This window comes from Meriones unguiculatus, assembly GCF_030254825.1.
Source record: "Meriones unguiculatus strain TT.TT164.6M chromosome 13 unlocalized genomic scaffold, Bangor_MerUng_6.1 Chr13_unordered_Scaffold_39, whole genome shotgun sequence".
Lineage (NCBI taxonomy): Eukaryota > Metazoa > Chordata > Mammalia > Rodentia > Muridae > Meriones > Meriones unguiculatus.
Window position 1 is genome coordinate 3416181 of NW_026843648.1, and position 24182 is coordinate 3440362.

At 43.7% G+C, this 24182-nt stretch overlaps 1 protein-coding gene across 1 annotated transcript; it reads right to left on the reverse strand.

The window, feature by feature from the left end:
• Nucleotides 1-4283: 4283 nt before the first annotated feature.
• On the reverse strand, nucleotides 4284-7537 carry LOC132651045 (pro-adrenomedullin-like). Its single transcript, XM_060376357.1, has 3 exons — nucleotides 7488-7537; nucleotides 4764-4913; nucleotides 4284-4521 (listed from the first exon to the last, which is right to left on the reverse strand). The coding sequence occupies exons 1-3, from the start codon at nucleotides 7535-7537 to the stop codon at nucleotides 4284-4286; spliced, it is 438 nt and encodes a 145-aa protein (XP_060232340.1).
• Between the last annotated feature and the right edge of the window lie 16645 nt (nucleotides 7538-24182).

Sequence of the window (24182 nt, forward strand, 5' to 3'; positions counted from 1 at the left end):
AGTGATGGGAAGAGGGACTGCCTCTGACATAAACTGATTGGCCTGCTCCCCCTGAGGGGGAGCAGCCTTACCAGGCCACAGAAGTAGACAACGCAGCCATTCCTGATGTGATCTGATAGACTAAGATCAGAAGGAAGGAGAGGAGGACCTCCCCTATCAGTGGACTTGGGGAGGAGCATGCATGCAGAAAGGGGAGGAAGGGTGGAACCAGGAGGGGAGGAGGGAGGGGTTTATGGGGGTATAGAAAATTAATAAAGTGTAATTAATAATAATAAAAAAGAAATAGTTAAGACCATAATATTAGTATAAGCACCTCTCATCTCAAGAAACACAATGTTGCTTATGTTTATTAATTATTATCTGTTTGTAAATAGTAGTGAAAATTTTGAATGTTTCCAACTTTGTCAACTAGTTTTATGTCATCTAGACAGAAGCTAGAGTCATTTGAGGGGATGGACCCTCAATTTAGAAAATGCTCCCATCGGACTGGACTGTGGGCAAGCCTGTGGTCCATTTTCTTATTAGTGACTGATGTGAGAGAGACCAGCCCATTGTAGGCAGTGCTGCCTCTGGGTAGGTTGTCCTGGCTGCTATGAGAAAGAAGGATGAGCAATTCTGTAAGCAGCATTTTTCCATCGCCTCTGGATTAGTTCCTGCCTCTGGATTCTTGCCTTGAATTTCTGTGCTGACTTTCCTGGATAATGACTATAAGCTGTAAGATGAAATAAATTCTTTCTTCCCCAACAAAAAAAGAAGGGAGTTAGTATGATGGGGAAAGGATAGGTGCTCCACAAGGACCAAATATATCTGGGCACAGGGTCTTTTCTGAGACTGACATTCAACCAAGAACCATGTATGGATATAACCTAGAACCTCTGCTCAGATGTAGCTTGTGGTACTCAGTAACCAATTGGCTTCCCATAGTGAGGGGAACAAGGACTATTTCTAACAGGAACTCAATGACTGGCTCTTTGACCCCCCACCCCCCAAGGAAGGAGCAGTCCTGTTAGGCCACAGAGGAAGGCTTTGCAGCCAGTCCTGAAGATACCTGATAAAACAGGATCGGATGAATGGAGAGGAGGTCCCCCCTATCAGTGGACTTGGAAAGGGGCATGGTGGAGATGAGGGAGGGAGGGTGGGATTGGGAGGGAATGAGGGAGCGGGACACGGCTGGGATACAGAGTTAATAAAATGTAACTGATAAGAAAAAATAAAATCATAAAAAAATAAATAAATAAAATTTAATTTTAAAAATCTTGTAGGCACAAAATGATACATTTTACAATCCCACTTCCACTTTCTATGTGTAGAAAACATTTTAAGGAGGGCTGTTGAGAAGCATGTGTAGGAATACCTACCTGTACTCCAGTACTCAGGAGGTAGAGACAGGAAGATCAGGAGTTCAAGGCCAGCATTTACTACATAACAAGTTAGTGTCAAAAAATAAGAGAGAGCTGCTATCAAGGATTCAAGAAAGGGCATGAGCCAGACAGGGTGGTGCATGCTTGTAATCCCAGCATTCAGGAAGCAGAAGCAGGCAGATAGTTAATTCGAGGCCAGCCTGCTCTACAAAGCGAGTCCAGGACAGCCAAGGCTACACAAACACTGTCTTGAAAAACAAAAAATATTATAAAAATGAATATATTATATATAACATAATACATAATATATTATTTATAATAATGTATATATATTATAAAACAGAAGTATTACACAGATTGGTAATGACAATTTGCCTTAAACTGACAAATGTGTTTAATTCAGCTCTTCACACCCACTCAAGGATTCCATTCTTAAAAACATGTGCCTGTGTATTAGATGTATTTGTCTATGTGTCTATAATGTATATGTCTATGATGTATTAAAGTGTCTAAAATATATAGACTAAAATACTAATAATGATTATGAACAATGAAGGTCTCAGGCCCTCTGAGCCACACTGTTCCAGCTGCACGTCCATCTGTCTGTCCCCCTGCCTCTGGCCAGCAGCTGCTCCCTGCACAGCATGAGGGTGCTGAGTCTTTGTCCTGGCACAGCAAGCTGGCGTGCAGATGGGGGGAGCCTGGATAGCATCTGCAAAACGCTTTTTTTTTTCTCTTTCTTTCCGCTTTCTTTAAGGCTATGTGCTGACTCCCACATAGGAGAACTTACTAAACAGCTAGTACTACTTCCACCACTCTCGGGGACCACGCGTGACTAACAGCAAGGGGCGCTAGGGACCCACTTATGGATGCTAGGGCCCAGTGAGGACTTGGGCTCCAAGCAGAGGGTTTTCCAGAGATGTGCAAATGTTTTGTCATCTTTACCTGAGTAGCTTTTTAATACCTGCAGCTGTAACATAAACTCTACTTACATTTAGGTTATGCCTTAGCTTAGGTTCAATGAGGAACCCCATAAAATTGGGAGTATTTTGTGCAACCTAGCAGACCCAGTCTGGCCTAACTACTGGGGCTCACCCTACCCAACCTGGTCTGGCTGCCACACAAGCTAGTGAACTCCCACCCAGGACACTCGTTTTGTGCACCCAGATGGACAACAGAGCTCGTGACAGAAACATAACTCAAGCATAAGTCTCTATTTCTTGTGGAACTTGTTTTTTGTGCTCAGGGACATCTATGTCTCTTTGATGCACTTAAAAGACCTGCTACTTTCTAGGACCATGGTATAACTGATATCCTGAGATGAATGGAGAAGGACTCAAAATCCCCATCAATTAAATCATAACAGAAAGCTTGATGAGTCTCAAGACAAGATAAGAAAGATGCACTGTTGTCCCTATAAGGAGGAAGAAAATGTCATCGGGAACTCCTTATGAGAAAGGGAGGGAAATTGTCAGCTAGTTTCACACTAAGTGACAATACCATATTTAGAACTGCCTGACTAAAGTCGCCATTAGAATAGATTGACTAAAGTGCTCTGCCATTCTCCAAGACCTGTGTCATCCCTACCGAGAAACACAGGAGTACAGTTCATGTGACAGCAATGACACCTAGGGCTGCTGAGTTGGCTTGCCAAGGAAAAGAGCTTGCAAAGTGTGGTGACCCGATTTTGAGCCCTAGAACCCACATAAAGATAGGAGGCCAAAAGTTGTCCTTCAGCCTCTGCATGTAAGCCAGTGTACATATATGCATGCACACATAGACACATACACAACAAATATTTTTTTTACAAAAATAACCTCTGCATCTTCAAGTCTTTGATGATGGCAATGTCTGTGGATTTTCCCAAAACCACAGCTTTCCTTCTGACTTATTATGTTAGAGAAAAGGGAAGACTTGGGGTGGGAACTTTTAGATAATATTTTTCACCATGGCACTTACTACACAGGCATGGCTGGAGCTCCTGTGCGAACTGAGCCTGTAACGTCCAACTAAGCTCCTGTGGGAACTGAGCCTGTAACGTCCAACTATATATCCTGAAAGGGAAAACGCAAGAGCCAGAGCTCCATTGGACTCACCAGGCCTGCACTTGGGTCCTAACCACCTGAGTGCACAGTGGCATTCTGGGACCTTGGAAATCAGCACAAGGAGGGTTTGACCTCTCATGAACAGAGATGTTGGCTTGCACCCACACTGCAGTTCTGTCTTCCCAAAACAAGAAGTAAGACCTCAGCACTCCCAGGCCAACCCAAACCAAGACCACTCTTCCCTAGATGCATGAACAGAGAATGAATCAGCATTGAGAAAGTTTATTGGTTTGATTTTTCCCAGATCATATATTTTAAGTAAATAGATTATAAGAGTATAATGTCTTTTCTTCTTCCACTAACAGTAATCAGGCGCTCTCCACCTTACAAATATACAAACACACGCACACACAGAACCAAACAACATTATACCTGGCTGAGACATTCACATCTTAAAATAGGGGATGGCAACAATATAATTTCCTTTAAAATGCCTTTAATACAATATATAACAAACAAAAAATATCTCTATGTATTTGAAGTTACAAAAAAGCCCACCTCTTGGCAGCTACAAACTTAAATATGATAGTTACCTCTGGCTGTACAACAAGCATTGCACTTTTCCTCACTGGGTTTTAGAAAGTTCAAGTAGTAATGAGGCTTATTAAACCCTTTGAGAAACCACTTTATGAGCAGGCAAGGCAGTGGCTCAGACCCCTGCCCGGAAGAGTAACAGTCTGTACTCAGCTTATGGAGTGAGCCTGGCTTGATCTTGGGTTCCTCTGCCTCCCCTAGTGGCAGCCAGGCAGATCTCTGCAGGTTTGTCTCAATATGCCCTGGTGTGAAGCAGACACTAGTGGGACGCTCGCTGAACTGTTCATTGCTGCCACCCGTCCCCGGAGGCTGCTGTTGCCTGTGTCTGCTCTTGGGAGGACACCACAGTCTGGGCCTGGAGGACCTCTGGCAGGGAACGCCGGCGCCGGCGGCCATAGCCTTGAGGGCTGATCTTGTTTTGGGTGGCAACAGCGTCCTTACTTTTGTCTGTTAACTGGCAGATCCGTTGGGCCAATTTCTGCAGTATGCAGGTCCCTAAGCAGCATGGAGAGCTAGGGGAGCTGGGTTCATTATTGGGCAGTAGCGTTTGAATGCAATATGGGCTATGCTGGAAGTGCTGTGGAGAAAAGACTCTTGAAACTTAACCAACCAGGGCTTTGGTCCTAACCACCTGGGACCAAGGTCATACAGAACCCGAGGGATCTGTGACCTGCTCCCTCACTAGAACTGCAGTTCTGCCTGGACAATCCTCTTGGGGCCAGAGTAGTAGAGGGAGCACATCCTCTGAAGAGGACATAGTTACCTGGCTTGTGGGGATTTAGATGTGCTCTCCTTGACCTGGACCAGAACAAGAGTTGAGGTAGAAACTTTCTCCTCACCAGCGAGTCCCGAGGAATTGGTGCTGGATGCCTGCAGTTCCATCTCTCCATTGCTTAGCGCCCGCTTATCCCATCTAGAAAACACAAGCAGATGCATTTGCTTGAGTTCAAGTGATGTCTCGGCCAGCTCCCATCTCCACTTCCATCTAACCCCTCCAGACCATTCCTCATTGTTGTCTGACTGCCATGTATTAGGACTGAAGAAAGCACTGCCCCAACTCACTGCAAGGACACATCCTCTGGCTGTGCAGCATCCACACTTAGGAAGGCGAGTCAACCCAGGAACATCAGGATGATGGAAACCAGCTTCATTCTGTGCTCAGATACCCTGGAGAGGAGCAAGAAGCTGAGGGTTTTCAACCGGGCCAGCTGCACAGCCCCAGAGCAGAATGAAGAGTGGTGGCAGGAGGGGGAGTAGCTTGGCAGCACTCTGCCTGATTCTGCTGATTTTCTGTCCCTGGTGCAGAGAGGCACCCTGAGGCTTTGGTGCTGGCCAAGTGGGTGACAAGCAAAGCAAAGGAAGCCAGAGTGCCAGGCTTCCAGAGGTCTCCAACTCAAGTCCTAGGATCCGGCCCACGGATCTCAGATGAGATCCAGCTGGGTGCATGAGTTAGACCTGGGAAATGGGTGTGCTCTGCAATGGATCCCTGTGGGATCCACTTGTCCAGATCTCCAAGCTTTGGGGATTTGGCAAAGCCGCATCTAACGCCCCAACACACTGGAGACCAGTGGTCCCTACCTGCTGAAGGAGTGAGTTGTCAAGCAATAGGAGAAAGTTTGAGATGTCTGGCTGACCCTGGCAAAACCCCCAAGTCCAAGACTCACTGCGATGAGAAGCCAGGAGCGTTAACGCTGGAGCTCTCCTGCCTAGTGTCACCAAGAAACCGCTGAACAGACAAAGCCAGCTCTAGCATTTTATACACTCAGAGGCTGGCGGGGCTTGCTCTGCCCTGGAGCCTTCTTTTTCCTCCAGCGTGCTGGCTTCTAAGATCAGACCTGTCCAGAAGCTTGCTTGTGGGTATAGGGGTAAGGGTAGAGGTCCCTTGTGGCCAGGCATCTCGGAGATCGGTTTTGAGAGATTAGACTGCTGCAGGACTTCCGCTGCCTTATTTCCTGGCTTAGGGTTCAGGCAATGAGAAGGAAAAGAAAGCCAGAACTTGGATTAGAGGAATCCTTTTCCTTGAAAGACTACACCCCAGGGTGCTAGTCTGAGCTTTCAGGATAGAGCTGCAAGAACTGGGGGACAGGCAGGACACGTGGCTAACCTAGACCTTAGACTTGGGGAGTTGTGGCCTCAAATGGGCCTTGCCCCCTGCCAGCTTAGCACCTGGCTGAGCCTTCATCCCTACCTCTTCATGCGGAGTACACCTGGAAGGGTTAGGTCCTGGCCAGCAAGATTTCATAATAAGGGAAAAGCTGGAAACAGCTGAATTGAAAATTAGGGTTTGGAGAGGGTAGTTATCTTAAGATTGAGAACTCACATTCCTATTTGGAAATACAGGAATAGCCAAAATTAGGAAGAGAGATAGTTCTGGTTTCCTCCTAATACTATTAGCCTTATAAGGCTGTGACCTGAGAATTGGCCTGACTACCTTTACCCATTGCAAACGTAAGGACTGACTGACAGGGAGAACACTAGTACTGCAGGTGTGCTACTTGTTGTCTCTTTTGATCTTATACATGCTTCCAAACTGGGGTTCTCATGTATCAAAATGAAGTTTGAAGATTGGAAGTATACTGCCCAGTCATACTAAAGTTGGGAAGCTTTAGAGCCCAAACTTGAAAGACAGCGAGCGGTGTGGGTGAGAGGGCTCAAATTTTTCTGTCTGGGATCATCATTCTCATCAAGGGGGAGGAAGAAAATTCTTGCCCCCGCCCAGAGGTATATGCTAATTCATGATGAATCAGCTCAAACACTTCTGCCTCTGATTTGTGATCTTCATGGATCCTTGAGTTCACTTTCTTCCCTTCTAGGGCCAAATAGGGAAACAAGGCATAGCTCTGCCTTGTTTGGCATAGCCTTGTCTGGCATAGCTCTAGGCAATTTTCCTAGAAGGTCCCTGAAGTTAAAGATATGATCTACCCAGCTGCTAGCCTCAAGTCCTAGTGATCTGGACACAGATAAGCTCTGTCTGATTCATATCCTGGCCAGCAGATCTCCAACATTCCTACCAGATCTGAGACCCCACACAAAGTCAGCAGGCCACTGTGTCCCATGGACCTTGCTCAAATCAAGGCCTGGGTTGAGCGCTGCTGGCTCAGCCCAGTTATCACTCTCCAGAATAAACCATGGACATTGAACCTGGGGGGGGGGGAATGGCTGCACTGAGGTTACTTATTCAAGGAATCTTCCTAGAATAGGAGACCTGAGTTCCACCTGGAACAGAGGACAGATTCCAGGTTCTGCTTCTGGTAGGGGCTTGAGATATGGATATAGAAAGCGCTGTAGCTTGATGAACTGGCCCTCATTAGGGCCTTCTGGGTCCCATGACAGTCAATGCAGCAGCCCCACTAAGGTGGTGGTTTGTCTGCACCATCTTCACTATAGTTTGTCTGGCTTCTGTCCTTTTCTTCGACCTTCCTTTCACTTTATCCCTGGATTAACTGTCAATGCACCCACTGTCAGTCTCTCTGAGGATGTGACCTACCTGTCATGAACTTCCAGCTGGGCTTGAGCCACATCAGGTCTTACTTTCATTTCCCTGGCCCAGTCTACCCAAATCAAGGAGAGCCGGATGTTGGCTCACAGCCAGGGTATGTCTCATAAGCTGAACTCCTCTCTCTATCCTCTATCAATCTTGAGGGTTCTGTGTGCAGAAAATCCTGCCAGGCTGGACCTCGTTGCCTCCTTGCTGCCTCTCTGAGGAAAGTCAGTGACTTGAGGTTAGCTCTGGCTTTAAACAATGATCTCCAAATATGCTCTTAGATGAAATGTATTGTATATATTATTATTATTATTATTTGGTTAGGGAACCGTGTATCCTAGTCTGGCCTGAAACTAAACAGCTATAAGATGACCTTGAATTTCTGATCCTTCTGCTCCATTTCTTATCAACTGAGCTACACCTCCAATCCCTCAAACTTATTTTTTTTTGAACGTTAGGTGGCTTCAATAAGGAAGTGAACCGAACCCAAATGGGGAAAGCTTGGCTCCACTGAGCTCCTGGGTCTGTGCCAGTGTCCTGGCAATGTGCCAAGAATACCCATCTGAGTGCTTTGGCACTTGCCTTATTAGCTTGGCTGCACTTAAGAGATTGTCACCTGAGAACCAAGCTGATTCTTTTTTAGGTGAGGTCTCAGACTGGCAACTAGAAAAATTTTGTTAGAAAATCTTAGAAAGCACATGTATGATTGTGGTTTGCATGGGTGGGGAACCTCTGTCAATGTGCTCCCCAAAGTGCTAAAGGATATAAGCATGGGGAAAGGGGAGGGGTAGATGAGGAATTCACCATGTCTGGGTATCTACCCCTCCCCCCCAGAAAATGAGTTGCTTTACTTAATCACCAGTGCAAGGAAAAAAATAACTAGAATGCATCTGGGGTTCAAGGTTTAGAAGTGAGTCGGCAGGAGTCATTTTGGCAATGTTTTCGCAGAATTGTATCCATTCAATTGCAATGTCTGTAAATTCACACTGAGCAAGGAAAGCAGGGAAGGGGAGGGGAGGGGAGGGAAACAAAAAGGAGGAGAAGGGAGGAACATGTTCAAACTTTTCCTGGCAAGAAAATAAAAAGGAAAAAAAAATCATGCTTAATGAAGTTCCACCTTTTGTGTGTGTGCCCAAGAATTCTGTTTTTTTTTAATTATTTATTTATTTTTTTGTTAGATATTTTTTAACTTTTATTAATTATACTTTATTCAATTTGTAATGTAATTGGTGATGATGTGAAACTCACATGTCAAGGACACGTGACTTTATTAATGTCCACTTGAGAGAAATATGTGACACTTTTCCTGAAATAAGAGTCTTCGACACAGGAACTGTCATTTCTAATTTTTGTATTTACAGCTGCCCAGATAGAGGCACATAGGCCTGCTCAGCTTTTCTCTCAAGCAGGCTGTCCACTTGGCCCTTTTTATTTTTTTAATTTTTTAATATTAATTACACTTTATTCACTTAGTATTCCCCCATAATCCCCTCCCTCCTCCCCTCCTGATACCACCCTCCCTCCCGCTTCTTCAAGCATGCCCCTCTCCAAGTCCACTGATAGGGGAGGTCCTCCTCTCCTTCCTTCTGATCTTAGTCTATCAGATCTCATTAGGAGTGGCTGCATTGTCATCTTCTGCGGCCTGGTAAGGCTGTTCCACCCTCAGGGGAAAGCGATAAAAAAAGGAGGCCAATTAGTTCATGTCAGAGGCAGTTCCTGTTCCCATTACTATGTAACCCACATGGACATTAAACTACCATGGGCTACATCTGTGAAGGGTTCTAGGTTATCTACATACATGGTACTTGGTTGGAGTATGAGTCTCTGGGAAGACCCCTGTGTTCAAATTTTCTGGTTCTGTTGCTCTCCTTGTGGAGTTCCTGTCCTCTCAAGATCTTACTATTTCCCACTTCTTTCATAAGATTCCATGCACTCTGCTCAGCATCTGCTTTGATAGTCTTCAGGGCAGAGCCTTTAGAGGCCCTCTGTGGCAGGTTCCTAAGTTGTTTCCTGTTTTCTTCTTCTTCTGAAGTCCATCCTCTTTGCCTTTTGGGATAGGGATTAGCATTTTAGTCAGGGTCCTCCCTCTTGATTAGTTTCTTTAGATGTACAGATTTTACTAGATTTATCCTATATTATATGTCTATATGAATGAGTATATACCATGTGCCAAGAATTCTTAAGTTGTGTTTATGAGTACATCCTTTCATTATATTTACAAGTATATATTTGTGTGTGTGTGTGTGTATAGAGAGACTATATATATATAGAATATATATATACTCTAAATGCTTGCTGAATAATGGTGTTTCAATGTTTTTCCCACATTTCAACTGAATTATTTTTGGGCCCTAAATCTAAACTTAATTCTTATCAATATTTGGAGGTTTTACTTGTTTTTAATGTGTGGTTTAATTTTCTTAGTTAACAGAGTGTACATAGTCCATTACATCAGAGTCATCATATTTGGGTCTCTAACAAAGTAATGAAAAGCAATAAATAGTAATAATAATGTTAATGACTAAAGTGAAAGTAGCTGAGTACATAGAACAATGATCTCTGGTGCTCTTTTCAGACTGGACATTTTATACTGAATTTTTTTTCATGACGCCCCAATTCTGTTAAGCTTAAGGCTTGATGACAACATTCTCTTGAAAACAAGGTTCAAGATGCATCCTGAAGTCATAACATCAAATGATGTACAGAGAGGATATAATCACCTTTGCAGATATGGTCTCGCAGAGATAAGTATGGTAGAATGCAAAGCCCAGGACACTTTCTGAGGATATGACTTCTCATAAAACCTAATGAAAATATAGATTATTCCCAGAAAATGAACATGTACATAAAACCAACTACATATAAAGCAGGTACAGAGTAAATGTCATGAGAGGGAGCAGGTTAAAAACTAACACCAAATAAGTATCACTGTTGCTGTGTCTGGAATTTCTATCTTGTTTGGAAGGCAGAGACAGGAAGACTGTTAACCCCTGTATTTAAGGCAGTGCATCTGCATAAAGAAAAGCAATGCTTTGCTTTTCCTATTCCTTTTTTTCTCCTCCCCTTCCTCCACCTTCTTTACCTCCCATATGTGAAGCAAGTGTGTTCTACCTCTGAGTTGTTGTCCTAGCTTTTGTACAAAACAGGCAGATACAGATAGTGTTTGGATATAATAAAGCCAGATGCTAAACCTCACTAAAGCTTAAAGGAAGTAACTTGTTATGGGATAAATTAAAGAGAACATAGAGAAGGCAATGAAGGCAACAGGCATAGAGGAGGCAGTAACAGCAGTAACAGAACAAGATAACAGCAGTAACAACAGTAACAGAACAATATAAAAAGACTTCAAGAGACGTTTATTACAGATAGCACAATGGCTGGCATTAACAAATAAAATGCTACATGCTCCCATCCTCTAGGTGGGAATTCTGTATTACTATCAGATTATGAAGATTTTGTTCAAGGCATTTACTATTTAAAAGGTTATTTGTCCTTCTGCAGATAGTTACTGTTTGTGAATTAGGTACCCAATATTGTGCTAAGTCCTGAACACACAGAAAATGATTCATGCAAATACCATTCTTTCCCTATAGGCTTACAGTCTTGTGGGGTAATCCACCATAAACAAACCCATAGACCATGCATAGAAATGTATACATCACCATAAAATCCACTATGAAACCTAAAGAAAAGCAAGAGGGACCTAACACCCCAGAAGGGATAAAGAACATACATATTTAAAAGCCCGGAGATGAGAACATTTTATTTCCATAGGGGAAATGAAGAAAGGTGAATTTTTTTTTGGAATATTAATGGGAAGAAAGTAAGAAAAACAACAACAACAATAATAATAGTAATTGCCGGAGCCTGCCAACAGAGTTAAATGGTTCTTGAGTCGGGAGTGAGGAATGAAATTAATAAACCAACAGACAACACATAGGACCTTTCTGAGAGGCTCTAGTGGAAGCTAGATGCTTTACTTTATTTCAGACTCCTTTGAAATCATGCACTTACCCTCTGAAACTCTAGGTACCCAACCAAATGTTTCTTCTATAAGCAGCCTTGGTCATGATATCTTAGCACAGTGATAGAAAAGTAACTAAGACAAGGGGTTTGAAAACAGGAGAGAAATTATTTGATGTACACTTATCTCAAAGATCCTTTTTTCCTGTAAAATTAATAGTAAGATTTCAGAAATTTAAAAGCCCTTTAGTACAATGAGTTAAATTCATAAGGAGGTGAATCAAGAGGTGTGATTTTGACAAGGTATCCTACCTGCTGTCTCAAATAAAAGAAGCTAGACTTGGAAATTCTTCACTAACTCTAGTGAAGGCCTGGAAAAAGCAGTCTTTCTGCTGAGACTTAAATATCAAAGTAGCTGGTAAAACCACGTGGTTCCCAACAAGAAATATCAAAGATTAAAGAGGAAGCGAGAGGGGCCAAAGAGATGGCTTAGTGATGGAAAATACTTTCTGTGGGGCTGGGGAGATGGCTCAGACGTTAAGAGGACTGTCTGCTTTTTGTCATGAGATCAATTCCCAACAACCACATGATGTTTCACAACCATCTATAATGAAATCTGTTGCCCTCCTTCGGCATGCAGGTGTATATGAAAACACAATATTGTATACATAATACATCTTAAAACGAATCGAAACATTCTCTGCTTTTTTTTTTTTGCAGAGTTCCTACTATGTCCATGGTTGTTAACAATCTTCTGTAGCTCCTGTTACAGGAAATTTGATGCCATATGGCCTCCTGGGATATAAGGCACACATGTGGTACACTTATACATATAAAAGCAAAATACTCTTAGCACTCATCTACACAAAAGATAAAAATACAGCCCCTCAAAGAGAGAGAGAGAGAGAGAGAGAGATCAGCAGGCATGGTGGCACACACTGGATCTCAGTGAGTTTGAGGCCATCCTGGTCAACCAGAGGTAGTCCAGTCCAGGCAAAGCTACACAGGGAAATCCTATCTTGAAAAGCAAAGCAAAACAACAACAAGACAAAACATCAGGGAGCATCAGGGAGGTCAGGAATGAAGGTCAACCTCGAGTATATGAAACTCAGTCTCAAAAACAAAACGGTAGCAGCAACAATAAAACAGCACAAGAATCTGAGTGCCTGAGATGCTTTGGGACATTCAAATTTTTACCTTAATTCCTGGCTACATAGGAAGCTATTGAAGAGTGTAGTTCTTTGAATGAAAATGACCCCTACTATCTCATATGTTTGAAAATCTGGTCCCCCATTGGCGGAACAATTTTGGAAAAATTAGTGAGTGTGATCTGGTTAAAGAGGTGTGTCACTGTGGGTCGGCTTTGAGGTTTTAAAATCCCACACCATTCCCAGTTAGCTCTTTGCCTCATACTTATAAATCAGGATGGAAGCTCTCTGCCACTGTTCTCTCTGGTGCTCTGCCTGCCATTCCTGTCTGCTACTATGGTCCCTGATGTGATGGTCATGCACTTACCCTCTGAAACTCTAGGTACCCAACCAACTGTTTCTTCTATAAGCGGCCTTGGTCATGATATCTTAGCACAGTGATAGAAAAGTAACTAAGACAAAGGGTTTGAAAATAGGAGAGAAATTATTTGATGTACACTTATCTCAAAGATCCTTTTTTCCTGTAAAATTAATAGTAAGATTTCAGAAATTTAACACACACACACAAACTTTTCTGTGCTGCCCGGGGATGGGTCCATATGGCATTGTTCTTGATTCCTGGTGTAACTTAAAGGTGAAACTTACACAATGTCCTGAGCCCTTGGTGTCCTCAAATTCCTCACCTCAGAAACCCACTTAGCTGGCACCAACCTTGACTTTCAGATGGAGAAATATATCTACAAAAGGAAGAGTGATGGTATCCACATCATAAACCTGAAAAGGATCTGGAAAAAGCTATTCTTTGCAGCTAGGGCTATTGTTACCATTGAGAACCATGTTGGTGTCAGTGTCATCTCCTCCTGGAACACTGATCAGTGAGCTGTGCTGAAATTTGCCACTGCCAATGGAGCCACTCCAATTGCTGGTTGCTTCACATGTGGGCTCTTCACTAACCAGGTCCAGCAGCTTTCAGTGCCACAGCTTCTAGTGGTGACTGATCCCAAGGTAGACCACCAGCCTCTCACAGAGGCCACTTAGGTCAACCTACCCACCATCGCTCTGTGCAACACAGATTCTCCTCTACACTATGTGGACATTGCCGTCCATGAAACAACAAGGGAGCTCACTCACTGGGTCTTATGTGGTGGATTCTGGCCTTCAAAGTACTCCACATGCATGACACTATCTCCCATGAGCATGCATGGGAATTCATGCCTGATCTTCACTTCTATAGAGACCCATGGGAGATTGAGACAGAGGAGCAGGCTGCTGCTGAGAAGGCTGTGACCAAGGAGGAATTCCAGGGTGAATGGACTGAGCCAGATCCTGAGTTCACTGCCACTCAGCCTGAGGTGGCAGAATGGTCTGAGGGTATGCAGTTGCCCTTTATACCCATACAGCAGTTCCCTACTGAAGACTCTTCAGCAGCTCACACAGCACAGGCCACCTAAAGAGTTAGAGCCACCACTGAGTGGTCCTGAGCTCATCTGCAGACCCCTGAGCAAAGGGGAAAAGGTGGAAGAAAAATAAAGTTCCTAAAACCTGAAAACACACACACACATCTTTTACAAACAATAGTTTTGAGTGTTGGGTGTAATGGTATACTCCTGTAATGCTGGCTCTTAGGAGGTTGGGGCAGAAGGATTGTGAGCTTGGGCTATATAGTGAGATCATGTCAACAATAATGACAAGACAACAGCAACCAGAGATTGTTTTGAGGTTGGGGCAGATAGCTCAGTGATAAATCATGTGCTAAGCATGCACAAAGCAGCTCTAGGTCCCTTTGTTAGCTCCAAAATACCAAAAACAAAAGCAGAGTAATCTGGCCTGAAGAGATGGCTAAGAGGTTAAAAGAACTGATTGTTCCTCCACAGGTCCTGAGTGCAATTCCTAGTGACCACATGGCAGTTGACTGGTATCTGTTGCCCTTTTGTGGTATTCAGATGTATATGCAGGTAGAGCACTCATGTACATAAAAAAAAAAAAAAAAACAATACAAATAAAGCAAAACAAAACCCAGGCTGGAGATATGGCTCAGAGATTAAGAACACTACCCACTCTTCTAGAGGTCCTGAGTTCAATTACATTCAACCACATGATGACTCCCAACCATTTATAATGAGATCTGATGCTCTCTTCTGGCACTGTATATAAATAAATAAATAAACAAGTATATCTTAAAAAAAAAAGCAAAAGCAGAGTATCATCTCAACTAGTGAATGTGGTTGATGGGCTAGAAAAGCAGGAATGGAAGAATGGTGGTAGCATCCAGGGTAGAGCTTTGCACCCAATCTCCTCACCATCTGCACCCTCTCCCAACTCCAGTGTGCACACACACTGTACCAACACAGCCAGCTTTGTGGAAATGCACCCTATTCAAGTGCCTCAGATCTGCCCTCAGAGGATCCTGCCTTCCTTCTAATGTACTGCTAAAACTCCTAAAATCCTTAACTTTTGAACAAGGGGTCTTTCACTTACATTTTGCACTAGACTCTGCATATTATGTAGCCAAGGCCTGTTTACCAAACATGCAATCTAACTAAGAGCAGCCTGCAAAGTCCCACAGTACCGATTTATATGGTAGCCACTGCAGGCATGTGCACTTCCAAAAAAATGTCAAGACTCAATGGCCTAGGACACAGTCTGTAATCTATCTCTCAATTTCTCTTTCCTGTACCCCAAACATACTTTAAACTGAAAATGATGTGCTTGGTACACAAACTTTTTCTTTTCTCAAGACAGAGCTTTTCTGTGTAGCCTTGGCTGTCTTTGTAGGCTAGGCTGGCCCTGAACTCACAGCGACCCACCTGCCTCTGCTTCTCTGAGTGCTGGGCTCACAGGTGTGCCTCACTACTCCCAGTTTACAGAATACTTAATTTTAAGATAGGGTCAATAGCCTGCTTTTTGGCTTGGAATGTAGCTCAGTTGGTATAGTCTTGCCTTGCATCCATAAAACCTTTCTGTAATCTCAATAAGGAGGTGCAGTCAGGAGGAACAGAAGTTCAATGTCATCTTTGTGTGTTTGACTAGGTTGAGGCTAGCCTGAGATATGTAAAACCTGATCTTAAAAAATAAGTGTTACGTATATATAAAGCCATCTTTTACAGACATGGAACCAATGAAAAGGGAAACAGGTGAGAAAGATATTATAAACTATCCAGATGGGAGATAACAATGATGTGAGAGTGAAGTGGACATGTGGGAAGTAGGAGCAACAGGACTGGATGACGAATCTGGGGCTGAGACAAAGGTCAGCATCAAGGGTAGCAGTCATTAAGATTCTTGCTTAGGCAACTGAGTAGTTCGAGATGTGGCAAAGCATCAGATAAATTTCCACCACAGCTCTCAGTCTCCTTTGTTATGGATTGGGAGAAGCAATCTGAAGGGGCCCTGGTTGTGCCTACAGGATATACAGTCAAATCCACCTCTCAGACGGCCTGCCTGAACTGTAGTGGCTAATCACAGCAAGCACTTGCAATGACCATACAGTGAAACCACTTATCCCACCACAGCCCACTGGGGGAGTACCAGGGTGAGAAATTCTCCCTACTAGGAATCAGCTCCATCTTGTCTTCTAAGGCAAGAAAGGCTGTCATTTCTCTTGTGTAACTTCATCGCTGTGCTGTATAGACTTCTTCCCTTGCGAGTCCCGGCCCTCAGCAAAACAAATCTGGACTTGTTACTGAAAGAAGGGTGGGATGGCCTTTAGCCAACCTCAGCAATCAGGCTGCCCTGTCTGGGCTTATCACTTTCAGCAGCTTGGGTGAGAAGGCCAAGTATAGCTTCAGTGGATGCTAATGTGTTTGTGTGTAGATCAGAACACGCAGTACCTTTAGGCCTTTACCTTATGTCATGGGAAAACTTCATTTACAAAACAGTCATTTCAGTGTCTACTAGTCTATCTAAGACCTTAATAGAATAAATATACTCAGGAAGATAGTGCTCAATTCTAGGTTTGAAAAACAACTTTGATAAAGAAAAAAGAAAGAAATTAACATAAACTTGAAGGGTGGGAATATAGCTTAGTATTCGAAGGAGGAATAATGATTACCTTGGGTTAATGTCAATATTTGCAAACAGAATGTAAACAATATGCATTTAAAGAGTAAATGGGGGCTGGGGAGATGGCTCAGTGGTTAAGAGAACTTTGTTCTCATCTAAAGAACCAAGTTCAGTTCCTAGCATCCATGCTGGGTAGCTTACAATGGCCTCTAACTCCAGCTCTGGGGGCTCTGCCACCCTCTTTTGGTCATCACAGGCACACACATACATATGTCCACACACAGAGTTACACACACCACAGAAAATAAACATAGATCTTCAAAAAAGGTAAAATGAGAACCCTACCATTACATTACAAAGTCAACCCAAAATGGATCAAAGGCCCAAATATAAGAACATATAAAATATAATTATGCATAGTGGATCTGCATGATGTTAAATTCAACAATGTTTTCTTAGATATGACACAAATCAAAGAAAGCCAGTAAAAGTTTGGACTTCATCAAAGTAAAATACTTTTGAGAACCAAAGGGCAATATCAAGAAGATAACATGATAGTCTGCAGAAAGAACCTCTGCAGAGTTTATATTTGATAGAAATCTAGTTTTTAGAGTATACAAACACAACAAAAACAAACAGGGCTGGGTTAGGGGTATGGCTCAGTACAGCAGAGTTTGCCTAGCATGAGGGAAGCTAAGGATTAGACCCTCAGCAGCGTGAGTAAGGGTGTGGTTAGGCAAAGGACTTGAACAGAAATTTCTCCAAGGAAGATTTAGAAATGGCAGACATACACAAGAAAAAAATGCTGAATACCAGGAGTCATTAAAGAAATATAAATCAGGAGGAGAGTAAGACATCTATCTACTCAGCTAGACCTGGTGGCTAATTCCATGTTTTTATCCTCAGTATTGGGGCTGAAAATTAGGCAGGAGGATCCAGAGTTCAAGAGTAAACTAGGTTACAGATTAGTTAGGTCTCTAGAGAGACCCTGTCTTAAGAACAACAGCAGAGGTTAATAATTCATACGTATTGTGCCAGGCGGTGGTGGGGCACTCCTTTAATCCCAGCACTCACTCAGGAGTATGAGGCAGACAGATCTCTGAGTTTGAGGCCAGCCTTGTCTACAGAGTAAGTTCCAAGACAGACAGGGCTACACAGAGAAACTCTCTCTTAAAAGCAAGCAAACAAAAATTAAACCAAAACAACAAAAACCCCAAACAAACAAACAAAAAGTAATCCATACCTCTTAAGATGTCTATAACATTAAAAAAAAAAAAAAACAAGAAAACATGTGTTCACAAAGATATAAAGTGAGAAATAAAGTTAGAATCCTTGTTCAGCACTGGTAGGTAAAATCATTACCATATGGAATTCACTACTGTCTAGTAGTGCTACTCCTAAGGATGTACCAAGAAAATTGCAAACTGGTACTCAGATACTTTTTTTCTTTTAAGATTCATTTATTTTACGTTTGTGAGTGTTCTATCTGCACATACATCTACATGCCAAAAGAGGGCATCAGATCCCATTATAGATGGTTACAAGCCACCATGTGAGTGCTGGGAATTGAACTCAGAACCTCTGAAAGAATAACCAATGCTCTTAACCACTGAGCCATCTCTTTAGCCCCACTCACATACTTTCTAAACATGGTCATGGTGCTAGACAGAAACAATGCTCCAAACCATCAGTGGATAAAAAAAGCCTGGTTTGTACATACAGTGGTGGGTTATTTGACATTAAGAGAGAATGCAGTACTGATGCTCAGATGTAGTATAAGGCAGTCCTAATGATACAGCAGGGATAAAACTAGGAAACAAGCCAGGTGGTGGTGTGGTGGCTCATGCCTTCAATCTCAGCACTCAGGAGGAGAAGCAGGCAGATATCTGTGAGCCCCATAAATTTATTCAATTGCCCTTTTGTAGTAGATCAACTTGGAAGTTAACACCTGCTTCAGCTACCAGAGCCTTGAGACAAAAACAAACAAACAAACAAACAAACAAAAAAACAGTGAAAGTCAGGCGGGCAGGGCTCCCCGGGGAGAGACAGGACCATTTCAGGAGTATCCCGGGGATCCTCTGTTCCTAGGTGGAATGCAACTCCCTCAGGCACTCAGGTGAAAGCCCAAGCTGACCTCCCCCAGCACAAGCAGCCCAGAAACCATAGGCGCCTGTGAAGATTGCACAAGTCTTTTCCTCCCCCGCCAGCTCGTCGGCATGTTTTAAAATTCCCATCTGCACAACATAAACAAAAAACGTGCAGCAAAAACCTCGGCGGTGCAAATTCCAAGCTTCCAGCTGAGGGCGGGAGAATCTCATCCACGCTGCCAGTGGCAAGCAGGCAGCAGAAAACGGCAAACTTTCCAAGTGACCCCACGCCCCTCCATGCCCTTCACCCCAAAAGGGAGAGAGAAGGCGGAAGGAAAGACCCCCGCTCCAGGAGAATAAAGAATAGGGGAGGGGGGCGTTGAAGCAGAGGCCCGGCCTCTAAGAGCTCAGCCTTGGTGGTAAGAATGCGCCCGGCCGCCCACTTCCCTAGTAGCAAGTCCGAGCAGCCTCGGAGGAACCCTAAGGCCTGAGCCCTCTCGGGTGGGTGGGGGAGGAGCTTTCGCTAGGCACAGCGCAGGCGCAGTGCGCGCCTCCATTGTCCAGCGTGACGTAAGCGCCATTGCTATGGCTACAGAAGCTGAAGGGAAAAAGCTGAGCTCTTCCGGGCCTGGTGGGCAGCGGCGGCGAGGGTTGCCGACCGGAACCCTCTTCCCAGGCACTCGTATAGTGGACTACTTCATCGTGGTAGGCTGAGACCAGGAGAAGCCAGGTAAGGGTGTGGGGAGGGCGCTGCCTCTGCCCCCGGGCTCCGCCTCCGCCCTCAGCAGTCAGAGATGGCTCAGAGGTTAAGAGCACTGGCTGCTTTTCATCATAAGTTCAAGTCCCAGCAAGCGCATGGTGGCTCACAAGCATCTATAATGAAATATGTCGCCCTCTTCTGATATGCAGGTGTACATGCAAACACAATATTGTATACATGATAAACCTTTAAAAAAATAAAAACATTCTCTGCTTTTCTTTTTTTTTTCTTTTTATTTGCAGAGTTCCTAGCATGTCCATGGTGGTTGACAATCTTCCTGTTTCAGGCAATTTGATGCCATATGATCTCCTGGAATATAAGGCACACATGTGTTACACTTATATACATGCAGGTAAAATACTCTTATCACTCATCTACGCAAAAGATAAAAATAGCCCCCTCAAAACAAACAAACAAACAAACAAAAAAACACAAAAACTGAAGTCAGTGGGCCTGGTAGCATACACCAGATCTCAGTGAGTTCAAGACCATCCTAGTCAACAGAGCTAGTCCAGTCCAGGCAAAGCTGCACAGGGAAACCCTGTCTTGAAAAAGCAAAACAAAACAAAAACAAACAAACATAAAAGATCATAAAGCAAGTGTTGTGACACATGCTTGTAAATGGAACATTAAGAAGGTCAGGAATGAAGGTCAACCTGGATTATATGAAACTCTGTCTCAAAATGTAACAGCAGCAACAACAACAGCACACAAGAGTTGTCTGGGATGCTTTGGGACATTGAAATTTTTTATCTTAATTCTTGGCTATGTAGGAAGCTATTGAGGAATGTAGTTGTTTGAATGAAAATGACCCCTACAGTCTCATATATTTGAAAATATGGTCCCCCATTGGTGGAAAAATTAGGAAGTGTGATCTTGTTAAAGAGGTGTGTCACTGTGGGTGGGATTTGAGGTTTTAAAATCCCACCTTATTCTCAGTTAGCTCTTTGCCTCATACGTGTAGATCAGGATGTAAGCTCACAGCCACTGTTCTCTCTGGTTCTCTGCCTGCCATTACTGTCTGCCACCATAGTCTCTGCCGTGATGGTCATGGACTTACCCTCTGAAACTCGAGGTACCCAACCAACTCTTCTGTAAGCAGCCTTGGTCATGATATCATTGCAGTGATAGAAAAGTAGCTAAGGCAAGGGGTTTGAAAACAGGAGAGAAATGAGAAATGCTTTGAGGTACACTTATCTCAAAGATCCTTTTGTCCTGTCAAATTAATAGTAAGATTTCAGAAATTTCAGGCCTCACAGTGACCAGACCCAGAAGGCAGAACCTACTCGAGTGGGGAGGGGGAGGGGCTTGTGTGAGGCTCAGCGCAGGAGGAGTGCGTGCCTCCATTGTCAAGCATGACAGAAGGGCCAGACGCTGAAGGAAAAACGCTGAGCAAGTCCTGGGCATGGTGGGCGGCAGTGGCGAGCGTTGGCGACAGGAACCCGCTTCCCAAGCGCGGTGGCGGCGGTTGTGGCTTGGCTAGCTGACTACTTCATCGTGGTAGGCTGAGACGGGGAGAAGCCAGGTAAGGGTGTGGGGCGGGCGCCGCCTGGGCTCCGCCTCCGCTCCCGAGCTCCGCCTCCTCCCACCCAGGCTCCTCCTCCACTCCGGGCTCCGTTTTTGCCCACCGAGGCTCCGCCTCCGCCACCTGGCTCCGCGTACAACCCTGGACTCCGACTCCGACTCCGCCCCCGGGCTCCTCCCCCGTCTCCGCCCTGGGCTCCGCCTCCGTTCTCAGGCTCTTCCCCCTCCTCTGCCTCTGGGCTCCGCCTCAGCCCCCAACAGCCTTCCAGTGGGCTAGGTGGTGCTGGGCCTGGCATCCAGGCTGGGAGGCAGGGAGGAGAGAGGGTTGGGTCCCGCGGAGGAGGAGCGGCGGGTCCACGGGTGTTGGCCATCCCGGAGCGGTTGAGCCTGGCTGGCTGTAGGCGTGTGAGGGACCCGCAGGACGGAGGTCGCAGGGCTAGGCCGCGGCAGTGCAGCCAGGGTCTGGCGGGCTGGGCAGGTTGGGGGAGTCTGCCACCATCCTGCCAAGAGCTTCTGTAGAGGCTGTTGGTACACCGGACTCCGCCGCTTGGGTGAGGAGGCAGGAGCGCATTTTGCAGAGGTCCTAGGGATACACTTGTGCCCTGCATCCTGAGTAAGAGTGACTCTGGGGCCAGTCCTCCCAGAAAGGAAGTGCGGAGAGTCGGGTGCTGCACAGCCTTCATGTGGGTTCCTACAATTAAACTTAAGTAATGAGGCCTGACAGCAAGTGCCTTTTTCTGTGGAACCATCTTGCTGTTACATATTTTCAGTTACATTTTTCTTTTTCCTTTCTTTTCTTTTTTTCTTTTTCTTCCTTTTTTTTTTTCTTTCTCTTTCCTTTTTCTGAGACAAGGTCTTACTATGTGGCCCTGGATGTACTAGAATTATCTATATAGATGACACTGACACTCATAGTGACCCACTTAGTTTCTGCTTTCCAAATACTGCAATTAAAGGTGGGCTTGTGTGTGCACACACATAAAATGGGAAAATCTGAATAAGAATGGTGGCTTCTTATATGATACCAGCGTCCTAACAGTGATACTGTACTGTAAGGATGCAGCTTGTCTGCTGAAGATAACGTGGTAAAGGGATCCATGGTGTCTCTTATTCCTTTAACTGTTGGTAAATCTACAACTTTATCAACATAAAAACTCCAGAAACCCACCATTAATCCCAGCACTCAGAGACGCAGAGGCAAGTGGATCTCTTAGTGTTCAAGGCCACCCTGGCCTACAAAGCGAGTCTAGGATAGCCAAGGCTACACACACACAAAAAAAAAATGTTTTCTTGAAAAACAAAGAGTCCAGAAACCGTAAAGAAGATAACATGTAGTTTAAGTATCTTGATTTTTCCTCGACATTGATGAGATAAGGAAGTTCTTCGTCTATACAATTTTGGAAAAAACATACTTTTTAATGATAGAATCATATTTCTGAGGATCAGCTTCATTGACTTTATTATTTTGAATACTTACTGCTTTCAGTTTTGTGCTTTTATGCTAATGTTATTATTTACAAGGACATAGCTTTAAAATCACTGATTTTTATGACAGCTTGATAATTCATTATTTAAAACTATATTTTTTTGGGGCGTGGTGAGATGGCTCATTTGGTAAAGTAAGTAGTTGTTGTGTAATGAGGGCCTAATCGCTAGCGCCCATATAAAAATAGCTCAGTGATGCACAGCATCTGTAACCCAAGGGCTGGGGAGGCAGAGACTCCTGGAGATTCCTGGCCACATAGTTTAGCTGAATCAGTGTGCTTCAAGTTCTGTGAGGACATAAGGTGGACATTAATGGAAGAAGACACCATGTCCACCTGTGTTCTCTACACTCATATACCCACATACATTATCTCCCCCCAAAAAAACCCCTCATTTTACTTTATATTTGGATGATGGTGGAATAATTAGGAAGTGTAATTTGTCTCTAAAAGAGAAAGTTACTTATTTAATTACCTTCACTTTTCTTACTGTTACTTTGTTTTAGTTTTATTGAGATTTGTCTAAGTTGAGTGATGACTTATTTTTTTTATATTCCTTCATGTTTATTTTTTGTTCTACTCTTTTAGAAATAACCCATCCAGCTGGGGATGTAGTTTAGAAACAGAGATCTTCTCTAACATGTGCAAGGTCCTAAGTTTTAAGAAATGGCACAGGCAAAAATTATTTGCTGGCAAAATTCTTTATATAGATTTTATTAAACTATATTAATTTACATTAATAATCACTTGAAGTCCTGTATATTTTAAAAATCAGTTGGCTTCAGTGTATTAGAAAAAGTATTCAATATGGTTTGCAACTATTAAGCCATATATTGCGGGTGACATAAGCAAAAGTATGTTCTTCCATAAGTAAAATACTGTATTTTGAGACTGAATTTGTGTGTGTGTGTGTGTGTGTGTGTGTGTGTGTGTGTACACCGTGGCATATGTCTAGAGGTGAGAGGATGACTTGCTGGAATGTGCTCTCTCCTACAAAGCATGTTCTGGAGATCATCAGGTATGTCTGCAAGCACATGCTGAGCTGTTTCTATGGCTTTGAAAATGAGAGTTCTTAAGAACCAAGAATTAACAAAATTGTGACTCAAGAAGGACCTGTGTGAAGAAAGTCAGGAGTACTTGCTGTGGAAATGATGGTGTGGATGCTAGAGTTAGAAAGCTGAAATTAGTAAAGCTTCATGATAAATTAATGTGAGGGCTGTAAAAAAGTGGTTGAGAGCAGCAAAGATTCTAACCTGGGTAACTGGTATATAAATTCAAGCAAAGGTAGAAATAACTGAATTTAATCTTGGACGTGTTAAATATGATTGTTTTTAATCAAGATGGAACTGTTATTTGAGTGTTAAAATACATGAGCCAGGAATAAAGACAGGTGATGATTAGAGATTTATTTAGCAGTTATCAATAACCAGTTTTTTTGGTCAGACAGCAAGAGAGGAATGTGTAACTTAGCAGAATTACAGGCAGGGTGCAGGGAAGTGGTTATAATTTCAGTTGAGGATCTAATGATGTTCTCCTGACCCTTTTGTGGGTAATCATAGCTGCTGTCATTAAGACGGTAACAGTCACATCATGCCCTGAATTGTGATCATCACCATCCAAGTGAAGTGTGAAAAGATAGAGCAAATAGCGACTAACCATGAAGATCTGGGAGTCATCAGCACAGACAGAGCTGTGGTTTGTGTAGATGTCCTCAGAATTTTGTCACAGAG